General features: G+C 41.3%; 1 protein-coding gene across 1 annotated transcript in view; it reads left to right on the top strand.

The window, feature by feature from the left end:
* The window catches only part of NOTCH2 (notch receptor 2), a 152,783-nt gene that overhangs the window by 90,348 nt on the left and 40,025 nt on the right, over window positions 1–22,410 (top strand). Inside the window, exons 6-14 of the mRNA XM_069480746.1 lie at window positions 6,043–6,276; window positions 7,609–7,764; window positions 8,209–8,397; window positions 9,308–9,421; window positions 10,230–10,343; window positions 12,031–12,264; window positions 15,938–16,048; window positions 20,285–20,477; window positions 21,855–22,000. Coding sequence (XP_069336847.1) covers window positions 6,043–6,276; window positions 7,609–7,764; window positions 8,209–8,397; window positions 9,308–9,421; window positions 10,230–10,343; window positions 12,031–12,264; window positions 15,938–16,048; window positions 20,285–20,477; window positions 21,855–22,000 — 1,491 coding nt within the window. The remainder of the gene's footprint in view (window positions 1–6,042; window positions 6,277–7,608; window positions 7,765–8,208; window positions 8,398–9,307; window positions 9,422–10,229; window positions 10,344–12,030; window positions 12,265–15,937; window positions 16,049–20,284; window positions 20,478–21,854; window positions 22,001–22,410) is intronic.

Here is a 22,410-nt window from a genome sequence, read left to right as displayed (position 1 = left end):
AACTCAGGAGCCCGGGTGACTGCTGGTTGGAAGGATGTATCAGAGACTGAATTCTCTTGACTTAACCATGAAGCGGAAGGTAGCAGGGCCAGGGAGGGGCCGGCCAAGCTCATTTTCTATATGTTCCTCGTGTGGGGACCGTTGTTGCAATGAGAGTTGACCCTTAGCAGGACCACTGATGTGATGAAACTTTTCCCACAGACGGCACCGTTGAGAGATGACTGGGAAGGGGGAGGGCTTCTCCACAGACTGCTAAGGCTCAGCAGTCTTTCCTTTCCTTTCCCTTCCTTTCCTTTCCTTGTCCTTCTCTTTCCTCTTCCCAGTCACGTGTCAGATTGATGGTTTGCTGGTGGTACCTTGAGAGAGCCATAGTGAGCATTTGTGTCCCCGTTTGCTACGGCTCATAAATGATGTGTGTTCAGTGGTCCCGGCTCACTTGACTGGAGTGTGGAGTGGATGAGGGCCGGGCCATGGTTTTCATGTCAGTGCACTCTTGGCTGCACTCTGTTCTATTTGCTGCCATAGGCTGTGCACATAGTCTCACTCATTCATCCTAAAACCATAGGATGGGCCAACAAGAAAAGTTCAGCGTGAAAGTGACCCCATTCCTGCAAAACCAGTACCCACTACTTATTTTAGTAATGGTGGGTTGGTAGTATCATGTCATCTGACTTGTGGTACAATGAGCTGTCTTTGTCTTCCCCTACTTCTCCCAATAGTAAGTTGAGATTCCCCTTCTCCATTTTGAAAACTAACTTGTTCTGCATTTAACCTCAGATCCCAAACGTCTTTTTCAAGATGTAATGATTTCCAATTTCCAATTCTTCTGCCAACTGGCTGTGCAGACTTGGATAAGTCACTGTACCTCCCTGGTTCTTGTTTCCTCGTCTGTCAACTGAGCATGTTAGATTAGATTTTGTCTGAGGTCTGTTCCTCCACTGACACCTAGGGTCTAGTACAGTGCCTGATGTGTATACTCAGGTCAGTGGCAGACACTGTCCCTGCCCTCCTGGAGCTAATAGTGCAGTGAAAGAAGAGCCTGTAAAGAGTAAATAAATATAAAATCACAGCACGTGGTATATGCCAGGAGGGATTGAATGGAGTAGATGCAGTGGTAGAGAATCATGGGGAAGTGTACACTCGGAGTTCCACTTTAGTCACAAGACAGGTAACTAGTCCTGTGAAGAAGGAGGAGGAGTGTTTTGGGTGTAGAGAGCAGCATATGCAGAGGCTCCAAAGTGAGAAAGAAGTTAATGTTTGGGGATCCAACAGAAGCCATTGTGGCAAGAGTAAAATGTATGAAGAGTAGCTATGGATTTGAGTGCATTCACAATGCAAAAGCGATCAGCTAGAACATTGTCCATGGCAGTACGTATCTCTCAGTGTTTTAAGGTATCACCTAAGCATTTTGTAGTTTGACGTTTCATTTCAGATTGTTCCGGACTCATGGTGACATTCAAGAGAGTAGTTTTTAAAACAGGTTATTTCCTTTCTCTTTTGCCCATAGGAAATGGAAAGGACTTAACTAGGCCTTACTACTGATACCAAAGGGCAGTAGCCTGCAATATCTGACAGGTGGATATTACTAAGAGGATAATTATTGCCCTGGAAAACTTGCCTAACTGAGCTTTGTGCAACATTTTGGGAGTTCACCAGCTAAGTTTGTGTGTTGACAGAGGTGATGATACATGCTGAGACTTGTTTGAATTGAAGATTTAGTAGCTTGGTTGGGCATGGAAACAACCTAGCTCTCGCTTTTCACCAAAGGCTTTTATTTGTTAGGTAGCTCATAAGTTAATGCTCTCTCCCTCTCTCCCTAGTAAAAGAAAGGTGTTTGCTTTTGCTCCCTCCTATGTTCTACTGTCCAGTTCATCTTCAGACAGAGTGTTGGTCATGTCATCCGCACCCTCGTTTGTTTGTTGTATCCAGTTGAGAATTCATATTCAAATTCATAGCCTCAAATGACCTCCAATCTTTCCTTCTTGTAATACCCCAGCCGAAGAATCCACTCCAGTCATTTCAATATCTTCAGGACCCTAGCACCCTCAGCAAAGCTTCTCCCTCCAGCCCAGGCTGGTCTTTCTTGCCATGGAGTAGTGGAGAAAAGACAAATGGCCTTGGACCATATACCTAAGACCTGTAGGCAATTGCCAAGAACTTTTCCTATCCTAATATTTAGTGACCTTCTGCCTTTATTCCTCTCTGCTATCGGTGTCCCTTCACCGTCCTATGCATTTATGGCTTCTCAGGGACCAGGGACCTAGTCTGTAGATCCTGTTGATCAAATCCAGGGCTTCATACTCAACTGTGCAACAGCCAAAGAGTGTCAGATTTACAGTCAGACTGACTGGGTTTGAATGACAGCGCTCTCACTCACCACCTTTGTGAACTTGGGAAGCTTATTTACTCTTCTTAGTCTTGATTTCTTATTTTTGGGCCTCTGCATTGGTTTTCTCCTGTGCCAGGAGGGTCGTGATATGAAGGAAGTGTAGTGTCTCGGCAGATGTCCCACTGGAAATTTTGGAAGAAGCAATTGTAATAATGGCCAACCTGGTTACCATTTTGCTAAATTCATTCTGAATTTTAGAACTGTTTAATAGAATTGTAATAAGGGGGATAAAACATGTGGCCAAAATAAGGCTGGGATAGAATGTTGTTCCAGAGAAATGTACCTAAACCTTAGGGAAAGGTGACTCATCCTGTGGAAAGTTACTTATAAGCCAGTATGCTCCTGGGTCTCTAGATTTCCTGTCTCTAACAAACACAATCTAACAGACACATAGTACTAAGGTGTTCAGGGAAGGCATCTAATCTTCAAAAGTCAGTCTCATTGAAAAAATAATGAACTGTAACCCAAAAGTACATTTTTATTTTTCACAGTAGTTTGCAGTCACAAGATTTTCTAGTAACCTGTTGTTTGAGTCATTATCTTAGTCCTCCCCTCCTCTATCCTCTTCAATTCCCCATGCTTGCGTGCCCTTGGGAAAGCCGAGGCATGCAGAGACAGTTTGATGTGGTCAGGTTCATACCTCAAGTCTTTGTTGAGAATCTTTGAATCAGGCATCCCAGTTCAAATCCCAGCTCTGCTGCACTCATTGCCTCACATGGGCAAGTTATTTTACCTCCCTGAGCCTGTTCCCTCAGCCATAAATGAGATAAGTTTTGTGACAGCCCCAAGCACAATGTCTGCTTCGTAGTAAGCAATCAGCATCTACTGGTTTCCTTTCCTAAGAGTGCCAGATTTCCATTGCAGGCATTGTTTTATTTACCTGGTCTGTCTTACTACATTATATCAGTGTCTATTATAATGAATAAGAAATGTAGGGCTGGACATGGTGACTCATGGCTGTAACCCCAGCACTTTGGGAGCCTGATGTAGGAGGATCACTTGAGGCCAGGAGTTCGAGACCAGCCTGGGCAACACAAGGAGCTCCCATCTCTACCAAAAAATAAAAATAAAAATTAGGTGGGCTTTGTGGTGTGTGCTGGTAGCTCAGCTACTCAGGGTGCTGAGGCAAGAGGATTGCTTGAGCCCAAGAGTTCGAGGTTGTAGTGAGCTGTGATCATGCCAATGCACTCCAGCTTTGGGAACAGAGCAAGATCTCATCTCTTTAAAAAAAAAAAAAAAAGAAAGAAAAGAAAGAAAGAAATGCACACAAAATATTTTTAAACACACAGTGTCTTATGGTACTCAGAGTTATCACGGAGCCTCAATAAGGAAAAATGACATCTAAATTGGTTGGTGAGCAGCATAGGTTTAATAGGCAAGACTCAGCAATTTCCCAAGGTACAGCAGCTCTTCTTCTACTTGTTCGTGTTTTCGTTTCTCAATCCTGCCTGCATCCTGATAACGCAGCTGTCATTACTTTCAGGTAGCATTTCTGCTAGCACTGTAAGGGAGCAAAAGTTTTTATAGTAAATGACATTATCTGCCCTTTGAGAGAGGATTGCCAATGAGTTCTCCCTCCCTCCCTACCTTAATCACTCACTCATTCACTCCCTCTTTCACTCACCACCCCACTCCTTCCCTCACTAACTCCCTCACTCACTGCCTTAATAGTTCACTCATTCACTCCCTTCCTCACTCACTCAGTTTGTATTGGTTAATAACTTTTGGCTGCAGTTCTTCATCTCAAATTAGGACAACCCTTTGCAAGAGACATCTCTGAGAATGGCTGTGCCACCGAGTGAACTCAGGAGGAGTTGAGCTTTAGGAAGAACTGGAACCAAGAACTTGAATGCCACCATGATTTTATTTTTCTCTCTGTGCACTTCTGATTCACTCTTGCCACTTTGTCTGCAGACCAGCCTCCTCATCCTTTTGTGCCATGTGGCAAAGTATCTCTAGTCCAATAATTTGGGAAAGAGACACAGTGATGTAGTTTGGATCAGATGCTGATCCTAGATCAGTCATTTATGGCCAGGAGGGTGCAATCATGTAAAAACATGGTGTTTCCTTCAGGAATTATATGGATGGAGTGAGGAGAGGAGCACGGAAGGGGGATGCTGAGCATAGAGTTCCAGAGACTTCCACATACCTGTCCTGCCATCCTAGGCAGTGGGCTCTTCACTGGGGGAAAAAAATCTCAAAACTGAGGCTGCTTGCAGCCAAGCCATGGGAGATGGATGTGCAACTGAATAATTGGAATAGAGTGATATTGGCTCTATAGTAATGGAGGTGCGCGTTAGATAGGAGTAAAGAAAAGGTGGTCAGTTAGGTTAGGTCAGACACAACCAGCGTCTGCCAGCAGTATAGGCCTTCAACAAATATATGAGCCAGTTGAGTTGTTAGGTATTCTGGGGACTGTGGCTAGCCTTGGAATTTTCAAAGTACAAACATTGTGTATTTTTTCATTAATAGGCCTCTTCATCAGAATGCCTTTTTAAATTATTTGTTGAGTTTCATTTACAAAGGAAGAATGAAGGACACCTTGATCTTTTTTGAGTGTCAGCAACTTTTCATGTTTTAAAGAATTCAGATGATCTAAATTTTAGTTCCCTTTGATAGCTCTTGAAGCTGGTTTTAAAAGACCTCACATAGGACCAATTCATTAATTTATTTTATAGCTCATGTGGCCTGGCACTAAACTGCTTTTGTTAATCACAGATTTCTTAGTTGTAAGTTGGTGATATCCTCTTATTCTTTGTTAAGGGCCTGAGAGCCTTTGCCATGGTCCCCATGGTTGCTGCAGCTTAGCCATAGGTGGTCCCATGTTTCGCGTCCTTCAGTGAGCTCTTTTTCAGGTAGAGCAAACTAGTTCTTTTTCCATCTCTTATTACATTGGGTGGACTTCCTGTGTCTTATTCCACAAATCCACACCCTTCAAGCTTGGGTGCCTAAAGCTGAGCACAGTTTGCTCCAATCTCATTATTCTCGGCCTTACCTTTCACATCCACACTTTATTAGGGCTTTTCATTGTCCTTAATCTCTTCTCACTATCCTTGCTTGCCCTAACATTTTAAAAAATTATACTTTTTATTTTGAGAAAATTGTAGTTTCACTCGCAGTTATTAGAATTAATATAAAGAGATACCCTGGACCCTTTGTACTGTAGATGTATTGTAGATGTAGATGTATTGTAGGACATTTTACAGGACTGTTCTACAATATCATAACCAGGGTACTGGCATTATACAGTCAAGATGTAAGACAGTTGCCCTAACATTTTGACACGTAGATTCCTTCTCATTTTTTCCTTGCTCATCTCCTAGACTCTTCTAGTTCTTTTTGCTTGTATATTCATTGACTCAGGGATTTCACTGAGCCAAGGGTCCTACAGGTCTTACCTTCTCTTTGATAGGTTGTCAGAGATTCTAGTGATGGCAACTTCTGAGCACAGAGTTCTTCTTGAAATGACTTACCCTGAAAAAATATCATTTAGAAGGCTCAAGGTGGCCTTAAAATTCATGTGAGTGTCTGGCCTACTGTGAGCTCTACCTGCCGTAATTTCAGGCAGGCCACATAAAGGTGTACAGGGACTGGTACAGTACTAATCTTTTGAGACTCAAGAGCCCTAATCAAAGGTACTTTTCCCCCAAAAGGACAGTTCTGCACAGAGGATGTGGATGAGTGCCTGCTGCAACCCAATGCCTGTCAGAATGGGGGCACCTGTACCAACCGCAATGGAGGCTATGGCTGTGTGTGTGTGAATGGCTGGAGTGGAGATGACTGCAGTGAGAACATCGATGACTGTGCCTTCGCCTCCTGCACTCCAGGATCCACGTGCATCGACCGTGTGGCCTCTTTCTCTTGCATGTGCCCAGAGGGGAAGGCAGGTAAGGCCAGCAGGACAGAGCTGGAAAACAGGGAAGGGGCAGGGAGCATTCAGGACTTCTGTCTTCTCCTTCATTTCAATAGCTGAGTTTTTTGAATTATCATCTGTAGAAACATATCACTCAGGACTGTTCTTCTGGAAATGTAATCTACTGGCCATAGTGCTATGAAGTTAGTCATCTTCCTTAAAACTTCAGCTCTCAACTCTATGTATTTCAGTTTTTCATTCCAAAAAAGGAAAGTTAGTAACTACTGTCTTTGAAGCATCTGCTGAACTCCTTATGATGTTAGACTTAAAAGCACGTCAGGTATTAAGACAAAATGACTAATAAATGGATTCACAGACTTCATTTTAAGAAGAAATAATGCATTTATTTCTCAGAAGGAGTTGTCAGGAGAGAAACATTGAAGTGCGTTTGAACCCTCAATGTCTATGAAAATATTACTTTAAGGAAAGATTTTTACAGACTACAGAGTTTAACATTGCACTAGCCTCTCAATTTAACAGCTACTAGTTCTAGGAGTAGAAGAGCAAAGTAGGGAGTAATGTGATGGAAGAAGATAGTTTAGCTGGGAGAACTTCTACCCAGCAGTTTTGAAATACACTTGTGCCTTCCCAAAAGCCCCACCTCCAGCTTTGTGGTAGAAGCCTTGGTTACCTGTTTTTAAGTTAATTGCAGACTGGAAAATCCAGTTCCCATGTGAACTACACAAAACAGGAAGCCTGGTAATATCTTTAGAGACCTGGGGGCACCTGAGGCAGGAATGTTGATGCTATTAAAAAGCCTGCTGTAGTAGAGGCTGATGACGTTCAGTGGCTTTTTTCTTCTAAGGCAAGTGAGATGTTGGGGACTCCGTGATCTTCAGGTGACATAATCTTGGGGAAGTAGGGTGCCAGATAAAATACAGGACGTGTAGAATATTTGAGACATACTTAAGCTAAAAAATTACCTTTCATTTATCTGAAATTCAAATTCAACTGGGCATCTTCTATTTTTATTTGCTAAATCTGACACACAGTCTGGAACATATCTACATTTTCATGTCTCCCTCTTGTTACTTTCTGGGCTGTAAATGTTTCTGCCCTGGAGGGGAGGTCTGGATGAGGGCTCAGGGTCAGAGCTCTAGGATTATCCAGAGTAACTAGTTGCTCTGCTGATGGCTGCAGTATGTCCACAAGGTAGGATTGGGCAAAGGGGAAGTTGCCTGTAAATCTCCATGTTGGATTGTGAGGAAGTGATCACAAGGTTTTCTTTCCCTCCTTGGTGAAAGAGAAAGCACTTCCCCAAGTGAGGGACATTTCTCTTAGTCTCCTCTGCCCCACCCTGTGACAGGTCTCCTGTGTCATCTGGATGATGCATGCATCAGCAATCCTTGCCACAAGGGGGCACTGTGTGATACCAACCCCCTGAATGGGCAGTACATTTGCACGTGCCCACAAGGCTACAAAGGGGCTGACTGCACAGAAGATGTGGATGAGTGTGCCATGGGTGAGTACACAGAACCTTTCTTATTCTTTCCAGTGTCTGTCCAGCTCAGCAAGTGTTGAAGCTGAAGCATATTTTACTCTAGAAGTGTGTTACACCAAACCTCAGATTTCTCTTGTTCCATGTTTACAGCTAACCCTTTCAGTGTCTCTGTAACCGTATAGTCTATCCAGGGAATGAAGTATATGGAAGATCTGTACTTGATTCTTAATAGAAAGCCCTACTTCAGTGACAGTTTGGGCAGAAACTGAAATAGCAAAAAGACACAAGAGTTGAGATTAGTCTTATTTCTTTTTTTAAATTAAGGACGAAAATAGAAAATTAAGAGTGAGATTAGTAAAGCCCTAGTGCTGATGTTATAACCATCAGACCCTCTTTTATAGTTCACATTTTTGGAAAATTTTTCAAAGTGCTTTGATCCCAGTAATCAGTGTTTGTGTCTTCCAGCCAATAGCAATCCTTGTGAGCATGCAGGAAAATGTGTGAACACGGACGGTGCCTTCCACTGTGAGTGTCTGAAGGGTTACGCAGGGCCTCGCTGTGAGATGGACATCAATGAGTGCCACTCAGACCCCTGCCAGAATGATGCCACCTGCCTGGATAAGATTGGCGGCTTCACATGTCTGTGCATGCCAGGTAAATGGGCCCATTAGAGAGGAGGGACTGCACTGCACTTCTCTTAGCAGAGCGGTTTCATGAGCTCTGTCAACATTTAATTCCTCATGCTGACTGGGGACTATAGGAAGTCAGGGTTGCCAGGCAAACCCCTTACTTGAAGAGTAAGACAGTACTAGAATTCTTAGAGCTATGTAGACCAAATTAAACAAGCCTATTATGTCAAAATCCAGATACGTGTAATAGAAAATTTCAGAAATGATTTACTATAAGAATCCTTTATATAGCAAGCTTTTCTGATCTCCTGATCTATTATAAATACCACACCATTCCATTTATAGAAATAAATTTTACCTACAGTTATATAGGAGCTTGCCATTTATCCATAGTGAGGCACATGTTTAGTTGTATTCTGGAGCTTTTCTGCAGAGACAATGTTTTGAGTCCTCAGAGGATGCAGCCAAATCCAGTTTGAAATGGTGGCTGACATTGGCTGCTCTGCCTAATTGAGGATGCTGGCTGCTCTGGCCTGGAAAGCCCTCCTGACCTTGACCTGCATCCTGTGAACAACCAGAGCCCAACTCACTGGTCTTTGGGAACATAGAGTGGGGACACTTTGGGCCTGGCACAGTCCAGAAGGTGTGGATTGGTCACAAAAACTGTGGAACAGTCTTTGTTTATGTGCTAGGTCTTCCCAGTATCTTTGAAAGTAATCCCTTACCCCTCTTTGCAGTGACATGGATGTCTCACAGTATTCCTCTGTCCTGCTGATGCTTAGAGTGACTAGTTCCCATCAGGGCAGAGTCTCTTTTCTCTTTGCAGAAGTGTTCATGCTCACAGAAGATATTGCCATTTTTGAAAATTTATGCTTTCTTGGCTGGAATACGCCTTTCTCTCCTTCTAAGCCACTTGTGTGGTCCATTTTGTTCAGGTTTCAAAGGTGTGCATTGTGAATTGGAGATAAATGAATGTCAGAGCAATCCTTGTGTGAACAATGGGCAGTGTGTGGATAAAGTCAATCGCTTCCAGTGTCTGTGTCCACCTGGTAAGCCCCACCCCCTTCCTCTGTTTTCTCTTAAAGCATAAAGCCAGCTGACCACAGGGAAGGGAGGAGGGAGAGAATGTGTGTGGGCTGTACATGAGGAAATCATTAAAATGAGTACTTGGTGATAGGAGTGTGTGTGTACAGAAATGGGGAATTTGTTTTAGCTAGTATATCTTCCAAATCCTTTGTGGCCAGAAGTCCAAGTCTATTCTTGAATGGCCCATGACCTCTCTGTCTGTGTATATATTTCAGAATGCTCATACTTCACAGAAGCCTTAGTTTTAGGCTATTCAGGATTTATTTTTTCCCATGGGTCATATTCTTGAATGCACTCTGTGAGATTATTATTTTTAGACATTTCACCCCACGAGTTCAGAAATAGACAACACATGTCAATTTTTTCCAAGATCTTCTGTCTTTCCTCTTTTTCCCCCAAGCTATGGTTGAGTATATGCCAAATTGTCTGCCATAGACGATGGCCTCTCCCATTGTTTCTTCAGAGAGAGGATTCCTGTTGCCTGTGAAGCTACAGTTACTTGTTTGAGGGTTTTGCCTAAAACATTTCTGTTCCTACTTGCTTTATTTAGAGGTAAAGTCTGTGCTGTCAAGAAACAGTGGTGGATATATACCACAAGTGCCCTGAGCTTCATCCAGTTAATCAAGTGACCTTTTGGGCGCTGTACTTGCTGGCCCATTGGTATAATCCCTGCCAGTAACCTAACCCGCCCTTCCTTAGACATCATCCTCATAGTAAAGGAAGACACAGGATAATCTATTGATTTGTGTCACTGCTGTGCCTTTTTTTAAGGTTTTACCGGGCCGGTTTGCCAGATTGATATTGATGACTGTTCCAGTACTCCGTGTCTGAATGGGGCAAAGTGTATCGATCACCCGAATGGCTACGAATGTCAGTGTGCCACAGGTGAGATTCTTCTCACTTTTCTTCCCCACGGTAGGTCCGTCTGAACAAAACAGACTGGCTGTCACTGTCCTCTGCTATCTGCTCTACCAGGCCAGTGCACTCCCAGGGACTACTCTGTGTTAGAGAGAGCTTCTTCCAACGGATTTTTGATGTTGTCACTGTCTCCTTCTACAACACCTGCCTCCTTCCCCGCCACAACAGTGGTCTGGCTGGATATTTCCATTTGGTGTCTGTGTCTTTCTAGGACAGATTCTGGCAGCAGTGATTTCCAGCTGGCTTGATTTACTCCTTTAGGAAAGAGAAGAATTCCAGTTAAAAGCTATTTTTTTCACCGGGGCTTCTCAGTAGGAGGCCTGTCTCTTTATTTCTTGAGCCAAATGACTGAAAAAAGGCCCAGAAATCTAAGGGCTGAATGTGAACAAGTGTAGAGATTTTTTTTTTTTTTTTTGCATAAAAGGCACCTAATGCTATTGAGAGTCAGGTGCGTAAACGATGGGGGGGGCGGGGAGAGAGCGCGCTTGCACACATGTGAGAGCTCTAATTGGAAAAGTTTGGGTCCTCTTTGCTGACTTCTAGAGTCAAAAGGATCTATTCACAAATATTCCACATTTTTGAGTCTGCACTCACATTTCTCACTTGGGTGTGGATTTCAATAAGCCAAGCATTCCCTGTTACATACTTGCTTCTGCACGGACCAATATTGTAGAGAAGGGCTAGAAATTACTAGAAGAGGTGAACTTCTTTATTATCTGACTGGTTGAGAAAGAAGTCATCAATATAATTCAAGACATTATTTTATTTTAGAGAATCAATTATTAAAGGATTATAGGCATTATGTGTGTGATTTCTTTCTAATCACAGAAAAGCAAATTTAGTCACAAAGATCAGTACAAAAAGTTAATATCTCTAATAATAGAGCTACTAAGTTAAGAAGAGCGTTTTAACTTCCTTCTCTTTTTACAAATAGTTGTCTCTTCTTGGAGAACTTCCAGGTTTTGTCTTTGCCTGGCCAGATTCTTTTTGTGGAGGATAAGCTTCACTGGAGATTAAAACCTTGAACTCATGTTTAAAAGGGAGGAGAGGCCAAATGGAGCCTTTTAGGGAGAGGTGTGATGTTGGTCTATTTAAGCCTGGAAAACAGGAACTCTTATTTGTCTGTTTTACTTTTAAATGCTCATAATTGCTTTTTTTATTCAACAAGTATTCATTAAAACCAGTATATAAACATAAGACTCTGGGAGGGGTTGAGAGAAATAAAAAAATTCTCTGCCCCCCCCCCAAAGTCAGAAATGGGAAGATAAAATACATGAAACAATTAAGCTGTATGTTGGGCTTGGAAGGAAAAGAATACAAAGATAAATATATAAAGGAAAAATGTTTTGAGCTATTACAGCCTGAAGCCCAATAAGAAATTAAGATGTAGTTAAAGCTTCTTTGTAGCGAAACTAGTGGTCAGTCATAAAGGTATGTCAGTTCTAAAATTTGATTTGGAAATCTGTATTTTAAGCACAAATCTCCAGGCATGCTTCCTAAATCAATGCACATAGTCAATTTCTATTGCTCAAGGCCAGCAGTTTTAATTGATCATTCTTGGGATGATGGGGTAAAACTATATAGCTCCACTTGTGTTCAGGTGTGGAGCATTTGCCTTGGTTTTTGAGACTCCTTGGTAAAATTCCTTTCAAAGGTTTCACCGGTGTGCTGTGTGAGGAGAACATCGACAACTGTGACCCCGATCCTTGCCACCATGGCCAGTGCCAGGATGGTATCGATTCCTACACCTGTATCTGCAATCCTGGGTACATGGGTGCCATCTGCAGTGACCAGATTGATGAGTGTTACAGCAGCCCTTGCCTGAACGATGGTCGTTGCATCGACCTGGTGAACGGCTACCAGTGCAACTGCCAGCCGGGCACATCAGGTAAGCCCACTCTGTTTATGTTTGGTTTGGGGTTTTCACTGTTTCTCAAAAACAGTTTACACAAGTGTCTCAGACTGTTGGCATATGCTCAGATACGTAAAGAATAGTCCTGATTCTGAGAAGCACAGCCAAAGCCATACACATAAATATCTCAAAGACAGATGGCCCTAGCCAGTGGAGAATTTTATAAAGCTGATGATTTTATGTATATATGTTTTTTGCTAAATGGAGGCACACCACTTCAAAAATTGAAATTATTATTTAAAATTGAAAACCCTCTTAGTTTTGTGGCTTGATTTGATTTTAGTTTTTCTTTAACCCCCCACCCCTACCCAGATCAATGAAGTCTCTCCCTCCCTCCCTTTTTCCTTTCCTTCCGTTCCTTCCTTCCCTCTTTCCTGTCTTCCCTCTTTCCTCTCTTCCCTCTTTCCTCTCTTCCCTCTTTCCTCTCTTCCTCTTTTACAGTCCAGTCTCCTTAATGTAACACTGTTCTTCTCCCTCTTTCCCTGGTGGGGCCTTAGGCATCTTGGGGGCTTCTAAGGGAGAGAAGGTACTTTGCAGCACAACACAGCAATTGTAAAGTGGGACTGCCATTTCCCATCCTGAGTTCAGTGCTGTTCCCTGACCCTGGTTGAGTGACTGCTTCTGCTTGTTAGCTGGGAGGGCATCTGTTCCTTGTGGAGTGGGGGTGAATTTTAAACTATTTTCTCAGGCTGCAGCATCTCACAGGTTTCACTGGATTCTGCTTTAGTTATTAGATGAATGGTTATGGTCACAACTGTGGTTAATGGACAGAGAAGTACTATGTCCCAGATCAAAGGAAAATACATTAGTGGAAGATTAACCACTATGTGCCTTTGTTTGAAGGGAACCTGCCAATATAAGGGAGTGATTTATTAAGAACTCATTCTGGACTTGAAGAAAATGACCTATGTAGGGGGCAGAGGTAAAAAAGTAGTTAGTTGCCCTCATTTTATTTTGTTATTTCCAAATCTATTTCTTCAAACCTGTCAAAGGCCCTGGTCTTTATCCAAGGCCTCATACATGCCAAGTTTGAAAACAAAGTCCTTTTTGAATTGCTCAAGCATACAAAAAACATCCCATGCCGTCACAGCTGAAAATGCCTTCGACTCCCCACGTTTAGATAACTCACTAAAAGGGCTGAATAGATCTTTGTGAAAACTTCCAAAAGCAATTTGCTTCCAGGCTGGTCCCCAGACATGAGAAATTGCAGTACGAAAAGAAATTTGAGAGATTTACAAGCAATTGAATGGCTGCCTTTAGAATGGAGGGACTGTTTAAGGCTTTGCTATCATTCCCATCATAACAAACATACTGGAAACCTGGGTGAGGGGTGGGTTGGCAAGCAGTTGTTTTCTCTGGGATTATATCCTTGTGCCAGGTTGTATCAGGTGTGTTTTCGGGGGAGGACAGAGAGACACGGTGTATGTAGCTGTCACTGAGAAGGAAAGAAGTCAGTGTGAGTTGTCTGCAGGTAGGGCGAGGAAAGGAAGACCCAGAATCTCTCAGAACCTGCCAAATCCATTCCTGCAGCTGTTTGGAGAATTAAAGCAAAGAGATGCAGGCAACATAAAGAAATATCGGTCTGTAATGGGTTGATAAAGAGCTGGCATGCACCAGGGACTTAGGTGGAAAGTCTATTAAGTAAGGTATTATGAATAGACTTTCAAGTTCTACAAAAGAATCCCTGATCCATTTACAAAATCATCTAACTTGGTAGTTTGGTGTTTGGATAGGGGTGTGGATGGAAGGGATACTTTACAATTTGACCCTTAAAATTGTGGTGTTCACTCACTAGGTACTTGGGTGTAGTACCCAGAGTCACTTTCATCTGAGCTTTTATGGTGGCAAAAACTGTTTTAAGTAAGTTTCTTTGGGTTTCAAGTAACAGAGACCAACCTGAGCTAACTTAAGAATCATTTACAAACGAGTAAGGAACAACAAAACCAAGAAACAGAACAATGTGGTGAAAGCGCACAGAAGCCTCTTACAGATTCCAAGCAAGAATTGAATAATGAGGATTTGGAGAAACTAGCAGGAAGCAGGGCAGTTTGCAGAGCAGAGGACACAGTCCACATTTCAACCTTGCAGGGAGAGAATCTTGTTGGCCCAGCTTGATCCACATGTCTGTTCCTGCTCAGATAAACCATGGACAGGGGTCTGGGGTCCCACTGGATCACCAGGGCTTCATGGTGGGGTGCTGCCTTCATGAACTGAGTGTGAAGGGGGGTTATTAGTCAAGGGCTAGAAACATCTGCAGATACCCACTGATCTACAAGGAATATGGAAATCCTTTCCTTATTTTGGTCAGTGAAGTGGTGCAGCCCCGTTAGTGACAGAAAGACGACATGGTGTTGTGGAAAGAGAGCCGTGGAGCCAGAGAGACAGGGTTCAGATCCTAGCTGTACTGCTCTGACTGTGTGGCCCTGCGCAAGTCACATGTAAAATGGATGTAACTCAGCCTGTTCCCTTTGTAACTATTATCAGTAAACATTAGTACAAAGTGTGAGTGAATCATAAGTATGGCATTTTGTCCTGAATGTTTTGTTTTTTATATTCTTATTGCCAGTTTTTATTTTTAGGCATTTTAAGCTACCAAAGTATTCTGTGATGATTCCCAGAAAGCACACCACTAAAGTCATAAAAAATAGTGAAATAACATGAGTATTTTTACAAACTAGTAATAGTAATTATTGATAAAGTCCTACTGTTTAGTTATCCATATTCAAATCTAAACTTGTGTTAACATAGCCAAACCCTTCCAATCATCTGCAGAATAGACCTGGAATAAGGCATCATACGTCAGGAGGAAGTTACCCAAGTCTGTTAAGATTTATCCTGAACTTTAGCATGTAACACTGACAGTCAGTGTCAAACTTACAGTGATGGGTACAAGTTTGAAAATTCTAATTTTGATTTGAAAGCTCAAATTTTATCTTTGGCTTAAAATTCTGTCATTTGTTTTCTTTGAACTCACAAGTTTACTCCTTTCTCTTAATATTTGCTATAAATTCAATTCTGAATAACCCTGGTTTGTCTGTCAGTTGTTTCTTGATTTAAAATGAGGTTCCATGAAGAAAGCAGCTATTTCAGCTCACAACACCAGCAGTCCCACGACTGCTTTTCCTGGAGAGAGTTCTTGTACTTGGCATGCCACAGGAGTGCTTTACGCACTTCCCATTTCATCACATGGGATAGTAGACACTCAGGGTTTCAGACTGAATAAAATTTTAAAGCTAATCATTTTAACTTCTTTGTCAAAGCCATCCTTTAAATGAACCTGGTGTTTTCGCTTGCTTCCTTTACTGTGGGCATGTGGAAGTGGGGGAGAGAATGACCGCTGGTACAGTTTGGAGCCACTGCCCTGATTTGTGCCACGATGCCATCAGCTTTGTCCCTTTTGCCTGTACACCATCACTGTGAATGTCAACATGGTGAAAAAGGCAAATAATGGCTTAAGTATGACTGATGGAAATCCTCTGGACCTCAAGATACCCCTGAAAAGTCTCTGGACTGTACTTTGAGAACTGCTGCTTTATCCTGTCTGAGGTTGGCTAGATTCTTCTTAGATTTCTTAACATAGCATCACAGGCAGAAAGCCATGGTATTTCTGTGATAATACTGAATGGTTTCTCTTTGCTTTTCTCTGCAGGGGTTAATTGTGAAATTAATTTCGATGACTGTGCAAGTAGCCCTTGTGTCCACGGTGTCTGTATGGATGGCATTAATCGTTACACTTGCGTCTGCTCACCGGGATTCACAGGTAATGCTCCTTTTATTGGAAAGCCCCTCCTTCAGCCTATCACTTTAAGAAAATGGCACCAAAAGGAAAGTTATTTTCAAACATCTCTTATTTCTGTGTCTCTTTAGAAGGTTAGAAGTGGGTTTCCCTGATGCTTTGAACAGTTTTCCTCTTACATACCTTTCCTAAACTGAAACAGTACACCTTTCATTAATTAGGATTTTTATTTTTATTTTTTTTATTTTATTATTTTTTATACTGATTTCCTTTCTTTTGGGTATATACCTAGCAGTAGGATTGCTGGGTCATATGGTAGATTTTTTTTTTTTCTTTTTTTTTTTTTATTATTTCAGCATATTGGTGGGGTACAAAAGTTTAGGTTACGTATATTGCCCTTGCCACTCCCCCCCTGAGTCAAAGCTTCAAACGTGTCATTAGGATTTTTAAATCATGTGTTTATTGCTACCTAAAAAGAATTCCTAGATAGACCATAGGTTTCCATTTTTTTACTTGAGTTATATGGCTTCCAAAGCCAACTTTATTCCTCTATAGGTAGTACTCAATGCATTCTGTAAAGCCATAGTTAAGGTACAATTCTATGAAAACACTAACTGCTGGTTTCTGGGTACTTTCTCTTCTAGGAGATTGTTGGATAAAGTCAGAATTTGGGGAACCCTCCCCCTAATTTGGGTGGCATGAGTAAGATAATTCTGTTCAGGAGGAAGAGAGTAAATGGCTAAAATAATTTTGAATATTACTCTTCTTAAAGCATAAACAGCTAGTCCACTTACACATGCACACATATGTGTGTGCACACACGTGTGTGCACACACACACCCCTTTCCTCTCTTTACTTGCTTATATTACCCTTACCTTTTACCTTCCTGATCAAAAGGACTGGAGGCGGCTACTGTGGAGATGTGGAGCCCCTTGGTGACACACCTAAGTTTGTTATTGGCACCACGACAGGGCATACACTGTGCATTCTATTATTTCTGGACATTGCCACAAACAAGCAGCCACTAACATAATTTTGCCTTTTGATACTTTCCATACAGTCATTTCCACTCTGTTTGAGAAACAGCCTTTGGAGCTTTTGACAGAGCCTGCAAAAGGCAGCCAGAGTCAAGTGAAGTGAATATCTGTCATTCATTTGCCAGGAGTGTCCTTTGCTCTCTATTTCACAAGCATTTCTCCTGCTTGGCATGGAAAGTTTGTGGCCCAGATGGGTCACAGGGATCCCTGTTCAGTGGACAATCACTGAGAAGCCAGGTGTGATGAAAACTTTCGTGCCAGCCCAGCCCTGCCATGGTAGCCCTCTGTGTCCTAAAGCTTGTTACCCCAAGATCAAGTGGGAATTAAGTGAACACACACAAAAATCCCTGTTAGATAGGATAATAGGGCCATTGTTGTTCAATGGCTAATATGAAGAGAATAGCTAACCTTTACTAAGGACTTATTTTGAACTGGGCACTAAATTAAGTGACAAATGTCACTTACTTGTCACTACTATTATTGTTCCTATGGTACTGATGAGAAACGCAGAGCTCAGAGAGGTTAATAATGTTACCAGTGCACTGCAGCCAGAATTCCATCCCAGATAGCCTGACCCCGGGGCCACGCTCCTTCCCACGACACTGGGCAGCCTGAGTAGGTGCCTGTCATAATGTCTTTTTGGATTTATGCAAGTCTTCTACTGGACTCTTTTTTCCTTTTTGAAATACTGGTGAAACATATTTTTGCTCTTTTTAACATTCGGAAAACCAGGAAGGTCAAGAAGGGAGGACATAGGCTAAAAATATTCTAAAATAAACTTGAGGTGTAGCATGAAACTCCATAACCAAGAAATGGAATGTTTTGGTTACTAGGTGGTACCCTGTCCTTGGAACTGTTTGCTGTGTCTGAGATGTTTTTTTTTCAAATGAGCTGCAGAAAATATTACAGACTACTGTGGTATACATACTCATGAGTGGTAAATGTGAGGAATCTTATTCGTTCCCTTGTTTTATTTTAATGCTTTTTTCATTTACCATTTTAAACAGCTTTGAGATTTTAGGGAGAGTTTTTTGGTTTTGAGACTAAGTTCTCTGTTTTCCTAGACCTCTTTGAATAGGGGAAAGTAAGAAATTATATGATACTCCTGTAAACTACTTTTCAGGTTTATAAAGCACCTTCATATTCAGTGTCTTCCTGAATTCTCACAACGGTCCAGAAAGGAAGTTCCACTACTACCATTTAACAAGGCAACTGAGAGATGAAACTTCATACATGCCCATGTTTAGTTAGTGAGTCACAGTAAGGACTGTGAATTCCCAGAAGGCAGAGACCTCCTTTAATCATCTTTACAGCAAGTGTCTAAAGCAGTGTCTAGCGCAGAGGGGACACCAGTAAGTGTTGCTGAATGAGTGAATGAATGGAACTCCAATGCAGCACTTTTGCTATCCAACTCCAGACACTATAAGTGTGGACTATACCATGCCTTCATTTGTTAAACGCCAATTTATTGACTGCCTCGGGAATAAGAAACATTGGGCAACTTCTCATTTCAGTAGTTACTGAGTCCAACAAGGGTGCGTGACTTTGCAGTGGATATTTCTGATGCCAGGTGGAAACTCCTTGAGGGAGAACCTGGCTGGTGGAGCATCTGTCAATCGACACAGTAGACTGCACAAGGAGGCACTTAACACTCTTAGAAAAAGATGGCTTGAAAATGTATTCTGCAAAGAATTTAAAAGAAAATGAAGTAATCTTGGGAGGAGCAGCTTCAGAGGAGATGTTTCCAAAAAAGACCAAAAGTGAAAAAAAGGCTTTTTCTTATCCTCCGTGGCCTTGTAGGCTGAGGCTGGCTCTGTGGGTGAAGAGCTCTGTTTCATATCTTGGTGCCAGTGACAAACATCTCAAAGAATCAGTGGTCAAGGCCAAGGGAAATAGTATTTCAAAATAAGTTATTAATGAAACAGTTAAGAGGAAAACAGCAACCACTTCCAGATTATGGGTCTTTACCACAAGAACCACCAATTATGGCTTAGAGAGCAATGGAGGGTGAAGAAGGTTAATACTCATACTTTATATGGGTGGGTATGTATTTCACTGGGAATGTCCTGTTCTAAATGCAGGATTGCTGTTTCTTAAATGAAAAAAATGACTACTTTTTAATCTGAATTAGAACATTGTATTCTTTGAAATTTATAAATTCCTTAGTAGCAGTTGCTTGATGCTATTCATTTATGGAATTATGGGTAATTTTAAAATTTCATATCATTTTGGAATATGTAGTTAAATCTCAGTTATTTGAAACATAACAAATCAAAACAATTATATAACTGTCCTATATTACTTTATTTAGCCTGATAAATATTGTTATAGCAGACATCTTTTCAAAGTACAATCTTGTGTATGTCTTAGAGGAAGACATATTTACTTCAATTTCATACACTCTCAGCATTTACACTGTTAAATGATGGTAAGTAATAATTGTCTAGAAGAGAATTTATCAAAATGTATTGTTTGTACCCCTTACATTTAAAAAAATGTGTTTTGCTGGACTCTACCCTTCACAGTCTATAGTGATGGGACCTAGAAATCACCATTTAAAATAAGTACTTTAAGCAGGTAGTCTACATATATTAGAGTTTGAGAACCACATGTCTAGGCTGGGAGACCTTGAATTGTTTTCTCTATCATTGAACGACAATGAAAGTATGCTTAGGGACTCTATATCCTGAGATTTAAAAAATGGATTAATACAACTCTAAGAATGCAAATAAAATAGATTTTCTTTATAATCAGTTTAATCATTAAATTAATAATTGATTCACTAAACATTCCTTTGACTAGAAATATAAGAGGCTAACTGAAAAAATGAATTTTTGGTAAATCAGCAGATAGGACATTAAGGAAAGCTTCTTTGAATATACTCAGGACAGCAATAAGAGGAGAAACTATCTTTGGTAACATTTCACATTCCTTTTTAAAATCTTGTGAAATTTCCCCATTTCCAAGAGGGAAGGAAAAAGAAATTCATGTGAAAATACTTCAGCACTGTTCCAGCCTTAAGTTAATTTTGCTTCATTAACAAAAGTCAGTGCTCCTTCCTTGGTTGGCGTTAAGTACTGTTGGCATTAGATCTTGGCATTTGGTGCCCCAAAGCACCTCAAGGCCTGTGCAGATGAGGAGTGTCAACACAATAGTCTCCTAGTTCTGGGTCTATTCCCTAAGAATTTGGAATGTGAGTAACACTGTCCCTCTTCTCTACAGGGCAGAGATGTAACATTGACATTGATGAGTGTGTCTCTAATCCCTGTCGCAAGGGTGCCACATGTATCAACGATGTGAACGGTTTTCGCTGTATGTGCCCTGAGGGGCCCCATCACCCCAGCTGCTACTCACAGGTGAACGAGTGCCTGAGCAATCCCTGCATCCACGGAAACTGTACTGGAGGCCTTAGTGGGTGAGCAGCTGCCACGTGTGAATGGTTTCTTACTGACCTGTGTCAAGACAGTGGTTTTTAGTGCAGGCAATAGCTTGAAGAAGTCAGCTGGGGACATGAGCGGAGACTTGATTGAAGATTTTGGTAGTCTGCATCAAAGCCTTCTAAATCACCGCTTCATCCTTGGAAGCTGGCACCAACTTTCCATGAGGACCTAGGTGGGAAATGAGGAGGAATGCCTCCCTCATACAGGTCATCGGCAAGGACCTCATGGGAAGAGCCCAAGCTTATTTTATGAGGCTTTAGTGATTGTGCTTTCAGTACTTACTACAGGACTGATTTCTAAGGAATATTCTAGCCTTTGATTTTTTTCCCCCTGCTTAAACATGGCTCAGCTCTGTTCCCTTATAGTACCAGCACATGCTCTGAAGTAGAGCTGCTTCAGACAACTTTATTCGTGGCCCTGGTAAAAAATATGCACCTGGCAAGCCCCTCAGGATCATGTGAAGTGTTGGCAGTATTCTAGAATTACGGAGTGTGACTTTAGGTCCTATAAGATGGTCTTATACTCTTACTCTGCTTGCCATAGGACAGGGCTTTGGGCCTTGCCATTTGCCAAACTTCCAACGGATAAAATAATAAACAGTATTTTTAGATGTAAGTGAGAAATAAAGTTATTTCAAAATGAATTAACTCAGTATTCCTGTTTTAGAGTAGAGCAGGTTTCAAAGCACCCATATCCATCTACCTTTTTCTTAAAGATCTCCAGAGAGGGAGGCTATTATTTTCTGATACTATAATTTAAGTGCTAATGATCTTCAAATTGGAGATTATATATTTCAGATTCTTTCATTCTTGTACATTTTCCTGCTAGGTGCTTTCTGAGGCCAGGTTTCAGGTCAGAATAAAGCATAATTTAGATGTAAGACATCCCAGGATTGCATCAGAGTGGCTTAGTCCCTCTTGGTGACCTATTTCCTAGACGTCTATTTTGCACCAGAAACAAATGACTCTAAGGTTTGTTTTGCTTTAGTTTTATGTGTAATAAAATACATTGTGCAGATTTATCTACTTAAATGTTTCCTTCAGATTGTCCCAAAATATTGTATCAACCATTGTTTACATATGAAATTTCATTACAATTAATTAATTTCACTAGCTTCTTGGTGAGCCAGGGAAGCACCATGTAGGTGTCTTTACTGGATGGCCTAGGTGGTCCACATGATTCACATCATGTGCAACATGATACAAGTACAGGTCCAGAGAAAAGTGGAAATGAACTTAGTTTACCTTATCAGTTCCTCTATCCCCCATTTCTTAAATTAAGTCCTACATTTCTCTCTGTGACTCAGTTGTACATTTGCACCTCCCACAGTAAAAGGTTCCGTCTTCTTTCAGATATAAGTGCCTCTGTGATGCAGGCTGGATTGGCATCAACTGTGAAGTGGACAAAGATGAATGTCTTTCTAACCCATGCCAGAATGGAGGAATTTGTGACAATCTGGTGAATGGATACAGGTGTACTTGCAAGAAGGGCTTTAAAGGTGAAAATAAAAGCGCATCTTTCTCTGTCTGTGCTTTGTCTTGTTGCATACTGCTTGACTCACTTCTTAGTTTTTTTTCTTTATTCTCATTCATTCATTTAGTAAACATATTGAGCAGTTATTACTTAAAATAACTTGGGGAATAAAAACATGAATAAATATAATTTCTACCTTCTAGCTAGCACTGAGGTGAGCTTTGAAGCAGTAATATTTAAGATGAGCAGTTTAAGACCCCACTTATACAGCTTTGGACAAGTGTCTAATTGTGTGCTTCCTGGTCCAGGTTTTATTCCATGGTAATTTAAATAGATATATGGAAATAAAATGAAAATGTTGTACTTACTATAATTATGATAGCAATACTATCATGGATGAATCCATGTGATCAGAACCCTTTCAACAAACTCTTT

Source organism: Eulemur rufifrons, chromosome 8 (genome assembly GCF_041146395.1).
Source record: "Eulemur rufifrons isolate Redbay chromosome 8, OSU_ERuf_1, whole genome shotgun sequence".
Taxonomy (NCBI): domain Eukaryota; kingdom Metazoa; phylum Chordata; class Mammalia; order Primates; family Lemuridae; genus Eulemur; species Eulemur rufifrons.
Note: the sequence above shows the minus strand (reverse complement) of the source record. Positions and strands in the feature narration are given on the sequence as shown.